The sequence below is a fragment of the Jaminaea rosea genome (genome assembly GCF_003144245.1).
Source record: "Jaminaea rosea strain MCA 5214 unplaced genomic scaffold BDZ90scaffold_4, whole genome shotgun sequence".
Taxonomy (NCBI): domain Eukaryota; kingdom Fungi; phylum Basidiomycota; class Exobasidiomycetes; order Microstromatales; genus Jaminaea; species Jaminaea rosea.
In genome coordinates, this window is record NW_020289978.1 from 562,615 (window position 1) to 578,215 (window position 15,601).

General features: G+C 60.0%; 4 protein-coding genes across 4 annotated transcripts; 2 read left to right on the forward strand and 2 right to left on the reverse strand.

Moving 5' to 3' along the window:
* Positions 1-49: 49 nt before the first annotated feature.
* On the forward strand, positions 50-2,665 carry BDZ90DRAFT_231456 (hypothetical protein). The gene is made up of 2 exons (XM_025505870.1): positions 50-851; positions 926-2,665. The coding sequence occupies exons 1-2, from the start codon at positions 154-156 to the stop codon at positions 2,520-2,522; spliced, it is 2,295 nt and encodes a 764-aa protein (XP_025363083.1). The 5' UTR covers positions 50-153; the 3' UTR covers positions 2,523-2,665.
* On the reverse strand, positions 2,276-4,379 carry BDZ90DRAFT_231457 (glutamate 5-kinase). Its single transcript, XM_025505871.1, has 2 exons — positions 3,936-4,379; positions 2,276-3,851 (listed from the first exon to the last, which is right to left on the reverse strand). The coding sequence occupies exons 1-2, from the start codon at positions 4,362-4,364 to the stop codon at positions 2,628-2,630; spliced, it is 1,653 nt and encodes a 550-aa protein (XP_025363084.1). The 5' UTR covers positions 4,365-4,379; the 3' UTR covers positions 2,276-2,627.
* Positions 4,380-11,823: 7,444 nt separating this feature from the next.
* Positions 11,824-13,243, reverse strand: BDZ90DRAFT_231459 (hypothetical protein). The gene is made up of 4 exons (XM_025505872.1): positions 12,640-13,243; positions 12,223-12,524; positions 12,064-12,161; positions 11,824-11,999 (listed from the first exon to the last, which is right to left on the reverse strand). The coding sequence occupies exons 1-4, from the start codon at positions 12,753-12,755 to the stop codon at positions 11,841-11,843; spliced, it is 675 nt and encodes a 224-aa protein (XP_025363085.1). The 5' UTR covers positions 12,756-13,243; the 3' UTR covers positions 11,824-11,840.
* A 405-nt stretch (positions 13,244-13,648) lies between these two features.
* Positions 13,649-15,568, forward strand: BDZ90DRAFT_149034 (phthalate transporter). The gene is made up of 2 exons (XM_025503520.1): positions 13,649-14,364; positions 14,444-15,568. The coding sequence occupies exons 1-2, from the start codon at positions 13,918-13,920 to the stop codon at positions 15,488-15,490; spliced, it is 1,494 nt and encodes a 497-aa protein (XP_025363086.1). The 5' UTR covers positions 13,649-13,917; the 3' UTR covers positions 15,491-15,568.
* The last annotated feature ends 33 nt before the right edge of the window (positions 15,569-15,601 follow it).

Genomic DNA, 15,601 nt, shown 5'->3' on the forward strand with positions numbered 1-15,601 from the left:
TGAGCGACGATCGCCTGTGATGCGCTTTGAGATGGCGCACGCATCCGCACCTTCTCCCCTCTGCGCATCCCGAGTTTCCCCTCATTATTACTGGCCACCTCGCACCGCTGAATACCCATCCGCGAACATTGTCACGCCGTACACGTCGCCACGATGACCGCGCGCAGGTCCACACTCGCGTCGATCGAGGCGCCCAATTCAGGGCTTCCCATGCCATCGTCAGCCGTCAAATCAACAAAGGACATGTCATCCAACAATGCTGCAGGAGCCTCTATGCCGCCTACGCTCAACCATCGATCCTCGCGCCAATCACTCGCGCCAGCAAGGCAGAGTATGGCACCTTCCAAGGACAACAATAACAACGCAGCTATGGACATCGATTCGCGTGCGACACCAGGGGCTAGCACGCACCGCATGAGTCAAAGTAGGCAAAGCATGGCACCCGGGGCATCCATGAACGCGAGGAACAGTGTGGCTCCCTCGTCCAACGCTGTCGCTGGCCCATCATCAGCAGCTACGCCCAACAATAGCAGGCGTTCCTTCAACGGGCGCCAATCTCTCGCGCCCGGTGCATTCACCTTGCCCACATCCATGGCTCTCGGCGGGCCATCCTCCAAGCCGGCGCCAAACATTGATCCTCGTCCGCTGAGATCAAGAGAGTATATCAATGAGATGAAGGCGCGAGTACATGAGTTTGCAGAGCTCACTGGATTCAGCCACGCGGGATATCGCGGCTACTCGTCCCTTGACTCGCCTACGCAAGCTCTGTTCTTGGGACTTTTCCGACACGTCTTTACCAACGCTATTGACCCCAACTACGTGTTCAGTCTCGACGCCAAGAAGCCAGAAGAGTGAGTGCGCCGCGAGAGCGTCCCCTATACGCCCAATCTACGTTGCTGACTATCGCGTCGCGCCGCGCCCACAGAGAAGTCATGACGATCCTCCAGGAATACAAGTACCCGGCAATAGGCGACGTGACCAAGATGCTCCTCGGGTCTGCCAGCTCCCAGCAGTACTGGCCCAAAACCCTTGGCATCCTCGACTGGATGGTCTCCCTCTCCCACTCGGCTCATCACGTACCCCCTGGCCCGCTTTCCCGCGAAGAAAAGCAGCGCGAACACCTAGCTGCCTTGACGCGCGCACATGCTGCAGCAGTCACTGCAGTCCATACCGCGTCGAGGGCAACGACTTCGCAAGCAGAGATGGAAGCATTGCAACAGCGCGTGGAGGACGCATCTGCCGACCTCCGGGAAGCAGAGCATGGCGACGAAGCCTCCGACGCAGATCGTGCCTTCTTCCCCTTCATGTGGAAATGCTACGAGCGCTTCTGGCAAGGCGAGGATCAATTCCCCGACGAGATTTCCAAGCTCGAGGACTTCTTCGAATCCAAGAACGCGTCCGTGAAGAAGGAGGTGGAGCGCCTCGAGGCCGAGAAGCGTAGCTTGGAGGCTGAGTTGAATGAGATGGAGAGTGTGGACTCGCCCCTCGCCAAGGCACAAAGTGACTCGGAAACACTGCGGGGGGACTTGAAGAAGTTTACGAAGTACAGGGACGATATACTGGTGCCAAAGGTCAACAAGACGAAGGTGACCATTTCGAGGCTGGAAGAGTCGAGAGAGGAGGCGCAGCTCGAGTTGGAGAAGTTGCGTTCCCAGCATGCGACTCTCAGTGCGCAGGTCTCATCGCAGGAGATGACCTCGGAAGAGTTCGACCGCCTCTCTTCCGAGCGGGCCACCCTGACTGCCGAGAAGGATCGGCTTGAGGCCGAGATCAAAGAGGCGGAGAACGGCCGCTACGAGGTTGAGTTGGCCAACTCCAATCTGCAGCAACGCCTCGAGGAGCGACTTAAGACCTTCAACCCCCTTGGAGCCCGAGTAGGCCTCTTCCCCATCAAAGTGCGCCGCTCCGACGGAGCCCCAGGAGACGAGTACTTGGACGAGATCGATCTGCTCCTGGGCCAATCCGGCCTCCTTCATCCCGGCCTCGATCTGAAGGTCGACCTGCGCAATCGCATCGCCGAGCTTCGCCGCAAAGTGGACGTGGAGCAGCGCAGAGCGATTGAGGAGAAGGTGGAGCGACAGGAGCGTTACGATGAAGTTTGCGAACGTCTACACGCCCTCAAGGAACAGGAAGACGAAGTCAAGGGTCGACTGGACGTGGCCAAGGAGGCCATCGACGAGATTCAGCGTCTGACGGATGACGAGACTCGCGGCTTCAATGAGGATCAGCTTGCGAAGGAGCGCAAGTTACACGCCGTCCAACAGGCAGGTCACAAGCAGCTGCAAGCGGCCGAGGCTCGCCTCGTCGAATTGCGCGCGCATCAGAAGCATTTGGTGCAGCTGGTACAGGAGAGCCTCGAAGGGTACAAGGACGAGCTGTGCGCTGCGGTTGAGGAGTGTGTGGGACTGAAAAATCGTGTTGGGGAGAGCGTGGAGGAGGTTGCTGGCAGATTGGGGGTCGAGGTAGTGCGCGAGGGGGAGGCCGAGGCACACGAGGGAGGCGGAGAGGAAGAGCAAGAGTAGGCTCCAGAGGGGCCCATCGTACAACATTCAGTCCGTTTTCGTATTCTCGCTTTGCACTGCCTTGCTATTCGATACCAATACCGTCCACGCCACCTCGCTCCCTGCTTATTGCGCGTTCATCACAACGCTCAAGGCGACTTGATCAGTCACATAATCGCTATCTGCGTGACCCAAGATGGTGGCAATCTCTCCGCTCTTGTGGCCACGGATGGCGTCCGTCTCCAGCGAGGTGTAATTGGCTAGGCAGCGTCCAACTTCTGTGTAGGTCCAGCCGTCCTCGTCGCCTCCCTCGATGCCTTGGGAGGAGACAGCGCGCGGTAGAGGGGGAGCTGCTGCAGGCGCGGTCGCCGCTGTTGAGGAAGGTGCTGATGGATGGGTGAGATCGTCGACGATGGGAGGTGTAGGCATGGCAGATGGAGTGGTGCTTGACAGCGAGCTAGGCTTCTCTGGTCCTCCATCAGCCAGGGACAACTTCTGTGCCGCTTGCTTCAGCAGCGAGCTGCCACTGTGGCCTTGCCCTTGTTCCCCCTCGCTAGCCTTTGCCCGTCGGACAACGAGTCTGACAGCCTGCATTCGTTCCCAATGCCCTTTGATCCCCACGACGCCCGCCGGGAGCAGTCGCCCACCGCTCTCATGCTTGCTTAGCCGCCTGTACGCCCCCTCGTCGATGACGATGCTGCCCGACGGGTGCAAGGCGTGGAGAAGAGACCATTTGCGTGAAGGGAGAGGGGAGGGCGTTGGGAGGAAGAGCGTGTGGTTTGGCGCTGTGAGAGGTGGATGACCCACAAGGGAGGCCGTCTCAGGTGGGAGGAGGCTAGCTACGCTTGAGGCCAGCGAGTCGGGATGGCCATTTGCGCCTTGACTCGAAGATTTGTCTCCTTCTCGTTCCTCCGTCATCACCGGTATCCCCTTTGCCACAATGTCCGCCACATCTTCCGGTCTCTGTGAGTTTACAATGACCGTAGCCACGCCGGCAGCAGTAGCCAGCTCGGCAGCAATGAGCTTGGTCTGCATCCCTCCCGTACCAAAGTCGCTCCCCATCGTATCAACGCTGACCGCCCTCCTTGCCTCTTGCACGCTCCTCACCACGCCTAGCCTCCTTGCATTGGGATCTGAGCGCGGATTGCCCGTGTAGAGACCATCAACGTCGGTGCAGAGGAAGAGGTAGTCGGCATCTACGAGGCCTGCGGTGATGGCAGAGAGGGTATCATTGTCACCGAAGCGCAGCTCGGAAGTCGAGACAGTGTCGTTCTCGTTGACGATGGGGATCGAGTGATATGTGGTGAGGAGGGTTTGCAGCGTGGTACGGGCATTTAGGTAGCGTGGACGCTGTGCGAGAAGCGGGGGGGACGCGAGCGCGGTCAGCTGATTCGAGTAGGTGTAGCATACATCCATGGCCATGCGCAAACTCACATCGGCGATATCATTCCTAGTCAGCAGTACCTGTGCCACATCAATTCCGACCTGATGGAAGAGATTGTCCCAGAGGGCCATTAACCTCAATTGGCCGAGAGCAGCAAGGGCCTGTCTCTCTCCTACTCCCTTTGGTTTCTCACGGATGCCCATCCTCATCCGGCCAATGCCAATGGCGCCGCTGCAGACGATGACGACGCGATGACCTTGAAGACGTAGTGAGTGACATGTCTCGACGATGGAAGACAAGAGGGAGAGCTTTGGAGTGAGTGTGTCCAGAGAGAGGACGGAAGAAGTTCCCAGTTTAATGACAATCGTCAGAGGTTTCGTCGACGACGAGGGGCCTGAGTGCGCTTGTTGAGCTGCAGCTATATGAGCAGAAGCTGAAGCTGCGGCCGTCGACGACGACGCTGCGTTTGGGGTCACCATATTGATAGGTTGCTTGTCGAGAAGAAGGAGTCAAAAGCTGGTCCGCCCGCATCGACTCAACCCCCGCACGCACCACCCGCTTGACGGCAAGCGAACCAAGCAGCCGACTTGAGCCCGACAGCGAGCAGGAGAAGGACAATGATGAAGATGATGATGATTAGGCAGCTCTTCTAACGCGAACGATGATGATGATGATGATGATGGAGTATGTACTGACACAACATGGCAGGCGTGGAGCCTCAATGATCATGATAAATGAAAGCGATGAAACGATGCTCGAGACCCGCTCAGCTGCTGTCAACCCCGCTACTCATCCTCCTCCCCTCTAACACAAGGGGCAACAAACTGTTCTGTTGGCAGACCGTGATGATCTCGTCGCCCGTCATGGCAGCTCGAGCTTCGTCAGCTCCCTCGTGAGAGTTTGAGTGCTCCATACCCTGCCCGCTGCCATCTCCGCGCTGCTGCTTCGTGCTCGCCGCAGACGCCAGCTCTCGCTCCTCTGTCCCTGCAGAGCCGGCAGCGTAATAGCGTTGCGAGACGGACACGTTCCTGCCCAGCGCGCCAGATCGAGTATCCAATGCGGATCCATTCCTCCCTTGCTGCTGCGGAGACAAGGCCCTCCCGGCGGCTGCTGCCCCTTCCTTCGTCGATGAAGTGATCAGCGCCTGCCTCAGCACGTGGAGCGCCAACGTGCTCGCAGCCTTCTTCGCCTTTGCTTTTGCTACCCTGACCCCATTCGCCGGTGACGCCAGATCTCTTTGCAGGACTGCGCGCTTCGCCAAGCTCTCGCGAACCGCAGATGTGAGGAGGTCCACCCACACAGTGCGCTGTTGGGGGTCATTGACGCTGAACATGAACTTGCGCTTCGAAGAGGGCAGCGTGGTGGAAGCGTTGCCGCCGCGCTCAGCAGCGCTGACGCCACTAGCGGTCGCAGTGAGTGTAAAGGCATTCTGCATGAAGGCCCTCTCCACGGTGAGTGGTAGACTCTTGGGCAAGTCACTGAGCTTGCCCTGCGCTGCGGCTGCTTTCATCCCCTCTGAGGCATCCGGCCCACCAACCGTCCCGCAGTAGAGCCTCGCATTCCTTCCCGCCCGCACGAAAACGGCGTGACGTACGCCGAGCGACCGACTCGTGATAGTGAAAGAGCGCTGCTTGCTCGTCTCAAAGGAAAGGATAGGAGGGTCGAACTGCAGGTCTTGCCCGTAGAGCCGAACGGAGAGGCCGGCGTCAGGCTCATCGATGCAGAGCGTAATGGGGTCCGAGGTGACACCGTACGTCAGCTTGAGTGGCAAGCCAGGGCCAGAGACATAGATCGCCTTCTGCACCGCGCCTTCGTCCTCTTCGTGGCGGGCCAGCGCCTGTTGCATAGGCTCGAGCTTAACACTCGAGTAGATGCGGAGCAATGTACGATCGGAGAGAACCTGTTGAGGGTCATGCTCTCTAAAGGCAGAGATGAAGGCCGATCGGCTCAGGCTGCGCATGGGCTCACTGAAAGTGCCTGGGGGCTTGTAACCTGGAACACGAGGCGATGACTCCTCTGAGCCAACGATACTGTCGTCCTCATCGAAGTCTTCCTCATCGCGATCCTCCAGGCCGTGAAGAGCATCATTCAAAGCCATGACTGCAAACGTGAGGTCTGCAGCCAGCTGACTCGTGAAGGAATGTTTAATAAGCTCCTTGTTCTCCTCGACCCAGTGTCGCGCGAAGCTGAGCAGCAAGGTTTCGAATGCTTGCGGTGTGGAGGGGAAGCGCAGCTCAAGCAGGGTCGATCTGAGCGCCGACTCGATCGAGACGCCCGTGACGCGCTGCAGCTTGACCCACGCCTCCAGAACGTCTCTTCTCTCCGGCCGGCAGAGTAGGCGCGTCATGCTTTCCCTGTCCAGCCCAGGCGTCTGTACCAATAGTTGGGCAATCGTCTGGGCATTCTTCGGCAGGCCGGAGCGACGCACAATGTCCGCCAGGGCTGCCTCTGGATTCGAGATGAAGGCAGCAATGAAGTTGTCCTGCAGAGGATGCTTGCGAAGCTGATAGCGTCCGTCTTTGGGCGCAGTGATGCTCAGGTGGCGCACCTCAATGATGCTTTTGACAACGAACGTCCAGCGGATGTCTGGCGTCGAGGTAGGCGCAGGCGTGACGGCATCATCGACGTTTCGGGACGGTGACGAGAGGGGCTTGGCAACGACGAGGATATCATCGAAGAGTATGAGGAATCGATCCTTGATAGTCGAAGAGCTGACAACTTGGAAGACGGGCGAGACCTTGAGAAGCTGTCTTGGCGGGGACTCAAGGTCTTTCGCCGTCAGACCAGGCACACCAGGCGATGTGGGGCTGGCCTTCAGCGGGGATGTGAGGATCCGACTAGCCCGCTGTAACATAGCTGCTGTGCGTGGCTCCAGGTGGGAACCAAAATTGCCAGAGGTCGGCGTAGCTTCGCCTGCATCGAGCGACTCTTCTGCGGCGACGGTGATGGGCGGCAGGCCGGTGCGAAGCTCGCGTAGAGTGGCATGCTTGCCATTGGAGTTCGACTCAAGTGAGGCGACGGAATCGTTGCGGGAGTGAGAGGTGACCTGCTTGACTCTCACAGCGGTGTACGGCACAGGGCTCGGCGCGCTGCTCTCGCGAGTCTGGTCAGCCGCAGATGTGCCTGGCACAACCACTGCTTGGCGCCGCAGGTCCACGTCTGGCCGCGAGGGGGCTGGCGTCTGACTTGCGTTCGATGGCTTCCTCTCGACCGGAGCTGATTGCTGTACCCGTGCCGGCGACTCTGCAGGCTCGTCTTCAAAGCGCAACGTGCGAGATGGTTTCCTTCCCACAGCTGCCGGAGCTGCTTGAGCGATACTGGCCATACTCTGACCCGGCCCGAGCCTGGAGGTCGTAGCAGACTGCGGGCTGTTCATGATTGACGCAGGCGTCGATGCCGGGGCGGCTTGCACATCGAAGGGTGTAATATGGTTGGAAGGTTTGCGTCGTAGACTGCCGTTGCGCATCGCCGCTGACGCCTTGCGTCGCAGCGAGCCAAAGAGGCTCCTTGATGAGCAATTCTCTGCAGAGGGGCTGTCTATGGGGCTTGAGAGGGATGAGGCTCCGCTCGCGTCGCGTTGATTGGCATACGGGGTCGGTGAGGGCGATGGCGATGCTTGTGCTCCCGCGTTCTGCGCAAGGTTCGTCGAGGGCTTTCGAGCAAGCTTCAAGCCAGAGGGGGGCAGGCGCTCAAGTCCGGTCGCAGGCATCGCACCTCGCTCTTCATGAGTCGGTAATGGAGTCACGCGACCTACGCTTCCTCCCTTTGACAGCAAGCCGGGAAACGGAGTGAGCTTGGTATTCGAGTAGGCCGTCTGCGTCTCGACGTCGGTGGCGGAGGGGACACGGTGGTGCATCGTACGGTACAGAGGGCGTGCGCCATCCGCAGTGTGATCCGTTGAGGCGCCTGGCCAGGCTGATGGAGGTGCTCGGGACGTCGAGGGATTCGTGTCAGTGCCCTGGTAGCTTTGCGCAATGCTCGGGCTCAGCACAGCTCGCGAGTGTATTGGGGGACTCGACGAGCTTTGATCCCTGGCTCGGAAGCTTTCTACGAGCTTTTGAGCAGGTGACGCACGGGCGGCCTCGTCATGCTCTGGAATCGAGGCATCTGTCCCTCGTCGTAACCCACCGCTGTGAGAAGCGTGAGCGTCGGAATGCTCAGAGGCTCGGCTGGTCGAGCGCATGCGACGCTGGTGCTGCTGCTCAGAGATGGAACTGCTTCGGATACTGCTTGAGCGCTCTGGTGCAGCGGGCGGGCGGGGTCGCATCGCGATGGGATCAGTAGCAGTGGGTGCGGACAGCGCGGGTTGCCCCCGTTGCGCTCCTTGCTCTTGCCTCGGCGATGAGAACAGTTGCGTCGGAGGCGAGGGGCCGCTTCTCATCAGCACAGGCGAAGAGCCGGGCGTAGCAGCTTTGGTGGAGGGCAACGAGCGGTCGGCCGAGGATGTCGACTTGGCAGCAAGAGACGCCGCATACTGAGCAGCTTCGCGCGTCGGAGTCTTGGCCTCCTGCACTCCTGCTAGCTGACCGGGCCACTCAATGTCTGCGCCGTACTCTCGCACGAGGGAAGGCGAGATGTCGACTGCGAGCGGGCGACGCTCAGCGCCGGTCGTGTTGAGGAGAGATAGGTCGAGGCGATGCTGCTTGGCCGGCGTCTTGTCGCCGCTCAGAAGGCCGTCACCGCTCGTACCTCCGGTTCCTCTATGCTGGAGTGGCGAGTCGAGATCAGGCATCTCCATGCCCTGCGAGGTCATCCAGTCCCGCCATGATTGGATGCGCCCGTCTTGACTAAAGGGGTCGCCCGGGGTGGGTGCCGTCGCTGGCTTTTGCGAGCGCTGGCTCTGAGCAGGCTGACTTGCTGGCTGCTGATGATGTTGTTGAGGCATCGTCGGGGCAGGTGCAGTCGAGCTTGATCCGGGACTAAAGCTCATGTTACCAAGTGCGCTACTGTTCCTGCCTCCTGAGCTCGTGAGCAAGCTGTCGTAGACGAAGTGGTCGCCCCCCGCCGACGTAGCATGGGACAACCGCGACAACGAGGCGTCTTGATAAGGCGAGAAGTTGGAATGAATCGACGAGGGAGTTGACGTGGGTACTGCCAGCTGACGAGGCGGTGCTGGGCTGAGAAGAGAAGACGAAAGTCCATTGGATGCTGAGGATTGCTTCCCGCTGCTGGCCAGTGCCTGTGAGGCTACGCTGCCGTTGCGTTGACGCGGGTCCGTGATGGGCGCGGAGGGGACGCTTCGTTCTGGTGTATGATCTCGCACCGCAAGTCGTGACACGCCCTCATCGATGCTACGCCCATTCTGCCTTTCTCCAATGGGCACATCATCCGAGTCTCCAAAGCCCAGCATCGAGTTGACAGGGCTCGTTGGCCAGTCTTGACCTGCGCTGACAGAGCCGCGAGCGCGAGGTGTGAAGTGCATCGACGGGATCAGGTTGTTGCCGAACGCAGATGCACCGCCTGGTGATTCCCACGATGTCTTCGGCTTGGAGCCGTCGATAGTGCCTCCACTGCTCGACTCGTAGCTGGATATTGGCGTGGCGAGCGCCGCGGCTGTCTGATCTGCTGTTAACGTCGTCGACTCCGTTTGCTCTCTCATAGCCAGCTCCGGCGTCTTCGGCGAGGAGAGCACCTCCGCGACACCGGTTTCTCCGCCGTCGAGCTCATCGTCTTGACAGGTATAAGACAAGTGGTCGTACGAGCCTTGGCCCTCTGTCGACGCTGACATGGACTCGCGACCAACAGCAGCTGCTGCGCCTCGCTGCAGCTGGAGCTGCTGCTCTTGAAGAAGCTGTTGCATTTGGAGAAAGGCCATCTGCTGCTCTGGCGTCAAGTGCGACATGTTGAAGTTGTCCAGTGTCGGCACAGGCGTGGATATCTGCTCCCGCTTGGCTACTGGGACGGCATCGCTCATTGGAGTCAACGGTGAGTCGAGCGGATCGTCTTCGAGCTCATGCCCCGATCGCGATTCCGTTGGGGGTACTGGACTTGGGCTGGGGCCACCCAGTCTTCGTCCACTGAGCTTCCTCATCATCTCGGCACGAGCGACGTCACGTTGAGATGGCTTTCTTTGCAGGCCTGTCGAGCCTGGTTGAAGACTTGGCAAAGGCTCATCGACGATGTTGCGCCCTGATGACTGCTCCGTCGTATTGGGGGAGGACACTAGAAGCGGCAGCCTCGTCCTCGGCGTCGCCGGCGAGCGCGGTGTGGAAGGCTCTCCGGACGATGACGCCGTGCTCTTCCTCTGCGGAATTCTACTCATCCTCTTTTTTCGCCGCGCGCCTCCTTCTCCATCCCCTGCGCCCACATTCACACCTGTGCTTGGACTCTCCTCGACGAGGTCGAGCTCCTTTTTGAATGCGACCCTTCTCTCCTCCTCTGCCCTCTGGCTGAGATTGGACATCGTCCTGCTGCGACGCAGGCCTCTATAGTGCGCCGAATTACGCATGCTGGGCGGTCGCAAGTACTGGTTGCCTGTACGACGTGACCTGCGCTTGCTGGCATCATCGCCCTCCCCATCTGACTGAACGACGTCCTCGCCACCCTCCTCGTCATCTTCTTCGATTGTACCAGGCCTACCATGACCTGAATCGCTGACGGGACTCGTCGCGCCCTCTCTATTGGTTGCGTCGGCGCCAAGGAGCTTGTTCATGGCATAGGCTCGGGCAGCTGCACTCGCCGCGCTAGCGCTGGCACTGCGTTGAAGTCCTGCTGCCAGCCGCTCGTGTAGAATGCGAGACCGAAGCTGTTCCAACGACGGCAGAGGGGACCTGCTCTCAGCTCTAGATGCAGATGCTGAACGAGACAAATTCATGTGGGTGACTGGAGAGAGGGATCGTGATCCGGGCGTCGGCCCTCGATCCAGCGCAGGAGAGGGTGCCATAGGAGAATGAGCGTCGCCTCCTGGCGATACGGATTGGACGAAGAGGGATGGCTTACCCTGAGCGTCCCGCGCCCCGTCGCTGTCGTCGGCACTTGATTGTGCCCGTGCTTCTGGGGAAGGCGGCTGTGTCGATGCAGTGGTGGCGGTGGTGGTGGTTGCTGGCTCTACTGCTTTAGTCGGCGAGCCATCCTTGAGCTCTCGATTCGATGCCGCCCGCTTCAATCGCGCGATGGCATTGAGTCTGGTTGCGCTACTTGGGGCACGTTGCAGCGGCGACGACGAGGAGGACGATGACGACGAGGCGTCAGCTCCCACATGTCCCGAATCGCTGAGGCTGACTGGATGGCCCTGTTGTTGTCGCGACGGCAGATGCGACGACTCGGCCGCCGAGGAGGATGCGATATGCTGGTCGTAGCTGTACATGCTGGCCTGTTAGAGGCGAAGCCACGAGGATGAGATGAGGATATGCGGCCGCAACTAGCCGTTGATGGGCAGGATTGCAGAGCTTAAACGGACATGACTGACGGCGGGCAAGCGGCAAGCGGCAACGGCGGGGAGCGGGCGGCGGCGACGACGACAAAGACGATGAAGGTGGGTAGCTCTGCGTAGTATGCTGGTGGTTGAGTTCGTCTCGGATGGTCGTCAAGGCAATCGTCGTTAGGCTGTCGGTGGGGGAAGATCTATGTGAGAGGAAGGGAGAGAGAGCAACGGAGAGGTAGCAAGTCGGGGATGTCCTTCGAGAAAGTGCGCCTTTTGCTCCTGCCCGCGCGGCAGCCAGTCGAGACGAGATTGGCGAGCTGCTGGCCGTGCCTCGCTCGCAATGTCAATCAACAGAGGTCATCGTCCCCAGCCCGAAGCCCAGATGAGAATGCAATGTCGAAGCATCACCGGCGACGAAGGACTGGCCGGAGGCACGATTGTCATGGCGCAGGACGAGCTGCTTCTATGCTGCAGCATGCTGCTTGCCCCTTTGGTCAGTAAGCCACGACGGGCCAGCCGAGTCCAACACCCGACCAAGAGGTCAAAAAGGAGGGCAGCTGCAGGCAGGCATCTCAGAGACACACGAATATCTTTATATTCTATCGTAGATGATTGGCAAGTTGTGTTGCCAAATGAAGAGGGCGACGATGGCTAGTGAGGTGACGCATGGTAACAGGTCGAGCTTGACGATGGAGTAGATCCATAGGCAGCCTAGCGGTGGGGTTCGCCGCATGACGACCTGGAAAGGCGACTGACAGCGAGGCGAGGGATAGAGTGTGAGGAAGCGAAGAGTGGGATAGCTGCGTCCGTCTCACCTCGTGGTATGTCCAGACGAAGGAGCAGCCGCATGTCACTGCCGTCGAGAAGAAGAGGAGCTGGAGGACGCGGCTTCGTGCGAAGGGTCGAATTGTTGCTGCACAGAGAGCGCGGTTGTCAGCCAACGTCATGATGAAGAGCGCTGCGCTGGCACCCACTAAACCAGAGGATGGCCATCAAGATGGGTATCGTGCCCATCATCCTCCCAATCTCGATGAGCAGCGTCGGATGCATCGCATATTGCTGCTGAATCATGATGTCCAGCAGTACGAACAGCGCACTGAATGGGATACCCCAAATGAGCAGGTCTAGCACGCCCTCGACCTGCGGTGACATGCCATCCTCCTTTTGCTGCGCCATCAATGACTCGGCCGTGGCCTGAAGGTCGAGCCGCTCACCATCGACCATGTACGAGGCCTCGTCATCGCTCCCGCCGTAGTCGTCTTCGCTGGACGAGGAGCTGTGCGGGCAAGCACCGAGAGAGAGGCTCAGTCAGCGTCGCGTCGAGGCTCATTGCGTCGAGGCTCAGACGGCCTCAGGATTGCGTCGAGGCACGCCGCCATCGCGCTACTAACCCTGTGTGCTCATCGTCCTCGACGATCATGCGGGAAGCTCCCGTCGTAGAATGATCCTCCACCTGCGCTTCGTTCTTCGACCGGCGGCCTGACCGAATCTCCTGCTGTGTGACCATCTCCGCTCGCTCCCGTGGCCGCGACGCTCAAGATGTATCTTCGTAGATGAAAGTAGGTGGACGAGGGCAAGGGGCAGAAATTGCAGAGAGTGAAGCGGCGGCAGCAGCGGGAGCAGCAAGCAACGCAAGTCGACGCCTCACCATGACGCGCGTGGCTGGTTCCGCGCACCCAGCCCTGACCACCAAACGCTAGCGCCGGTTCCTGACTTTGTCTGTCTTGTCAATCTTGCACTTCTTCAACCCACGCACCTCGTTGCAGCGGAGGTGTGATCATGACGGGCTTGCTGGAAGTCGCGAGGAAGCGATGGCGGCCTCCGACCCACGCCAAGGAGCCGCTGCTCGTCCTCCGGACTGTCCGGAGGCGTAGCTCATAATGAGCCTGCCTCCTCCCCTTGACACAAGGGTATCGTGGGTAAGACTGTAAGAGGCCCGCCCAGCCGCGGGTCGCAGTCTCAACGAGTTTGCAGCACTTCCGCCCTTCCCCACACTCTGACAGCGCTGTACCCCTCTTTGGCTCACGACTCCGACGACTGCGCCAAGACAAGGTGGCTTGACTTTCCCGGACGCCTTGCGTGCCCTTTTCCTCGTCGTACGACTGCCGCTCGGCGTCCGGGCTTTGATCATCCGCTCGTCGCGGTCAGGGCCCACGGCGCCACACCACACAACTGCAACGACGCTTTCGTCTTCTCGCGCGCGTACCGCTTCCTGATTGACAAGCGCAGCGAGGTCGTCTTACCCCACACTATGCAGACGAGCGGTTCTCGAAATAATACCCCAGACCAGACCAGTGCAGACCTCACTGCCCGTCGCGTCGCTGCTGCCCGTCGCTGCTTGTTGCTTGGCTGCAGCTCTAGATCGACAACAGCGGCAGGGATGGGATGAGACGCTCAAGGCGTGGCTTGGCGCACGACCAAGTGCAGCTGCTGTGGCGTTACCCCACATCGTCGTCCACATCCAGTGGTGTCATGCAGTCTGCGGAGGTCATGCAACAGGGACAAAGTGCTGCGATGCGCGACTCCCGGGCCTCGGGGCTCATCACCCTTGATGCGATGCTTGCGATGCTTGCGATGCTTTAAGAAGACGCATCCCCGCACTACTTCCACTCTCCCCCATCAGCCCTTCTCTCGCCCCCCCACACCCCTCCTCCCCGCCCTTTGCAAAGATGCAACACGCTTCGCACATCGACTCTCGCGGGTCGCAAGACATCAAGTACGAGCATGGTGACCACCTCACCGGTACCCTCTCTCCCAACTCGGTCGAGTCCAACGTCCTGGCCGTCCACCCAGATGAAGGCTTCGACGAGTCCGAGATCAAGAGCATCCGCAGAAAGATCGACTGGCGTCTGGTCCCTCCCCTCGCCGCCCTCTATGCCATGTCCCTCATCGACCGTACCAACATCTCGCTCGCTGCTCAGGCCGGCATGTCGCGTCAGCTCAGGCTCACCATCGAGGACAGGTACGCCCACGCCGTCCTCGCCTTTTTCCCTCCCTACATCGCATTCGAGCTCCTCTCCAACATTGGACTGCGCAAGGTCGGCGCTCGCTTCTGGCTGCCCAGTGCAGGCGTTCTCTGGGGAATTTCAATGCTTGGTATGGGCTTTGTCAACAATGTGAGGCGAAACTGAGAGGACGAGAAGACGAGAAGACGAGGACGCCATGACTGACACCACCGCCTCCAATCGCGCGCAGCACCAAGGCCTCATTGCCTTGCGAGCCCTCGTGGGCCTCTTCGAAGCAGCTCTGTTCCCCGGAGCCACCTTCCTCTTGGGATGCTGGTACCTCCGCCGTGAGCTCGCCTTCCGTCTCACAGCCTTCTACCAGGTCGGTGTCTTTGCCTCTGGTATCGCCGCCATCCTCGCCTACGGCTTCTCCCTCGTACGCACGGGCACAATCGCCGGCTGGCGCTGGATCTTCATCGGAGAGGCTTTGATTACCATCGCTCTCGCTGTCCCCGGCTACTTCCTCATCGTAGACTTCCCCTCGTCGCACCGCTGCACCTTCCTCAACGAGCGCGAGAAGGAGATTGTCGCTACCCGCCTCCAACGCGACCGTGCCGACGCCGTGCCGGACAGCCTGACCTGGGGCAAGCTTGGCAAGTACGTCATCGACCTTAAGCTCTGGGGCTACGCTCTGTGCTTTGGCTGCACCACCCTCGCCTCGTACGCTCTCTCGTACTTTGCCCCGCGCATCATCGCCTCCCTTGGCATTGCCACGGCAGTACGTGACATCTACGCGCTCGTCATCCCTCCTTACGTCGCCGCCCTCCCCTGGGGTCTCCTGATGGCCAAGATCTCTGACAAGACTGGCAGCCGTCTCCCCATTATCATGTTCAACGCCTGCCTCGCTCTCCTCGGCTGTGGTCTCTTCGCCTTCCTGCCCGCCACCAAGGGTGCCGGACGCTACGTCGGTCTCTTCATCTGCGCCGCCGCTGCCAACTCCAACGTGCCCCTCATCTCGGCCGCCTCGCAGTCCAACATTAGGCGACAGAGCAAGCGTCTTTACACCAGTGCCATCGTCGTCGGCTTCGGTGGCTTGGGCGGTATCGTCTCTTCGCTCGTCTTCCCGGAACGTGACGCACCCCTCTACCGCTTCGGAATGATCTTCGTCATGGGAGCGCAGGCTCTGGTCTTTGTCATCTCGGGAATGATGGCGATTTACTTCATGGCAGCGAACCGTGCCGCAGCTCGTGGCACTCGCATCATCGAAGACCAGCCGGGATACCGCTACCAGGTGTAAAAAGGCACAACTCGCTGCGATCCACCCCGTTACCACGTCCCCTCTACCTGTTACCCTACTGTACTGCTTGCTCCGTCAATGTCATCGTTCTTTTCGCAGCCTACCCAATCA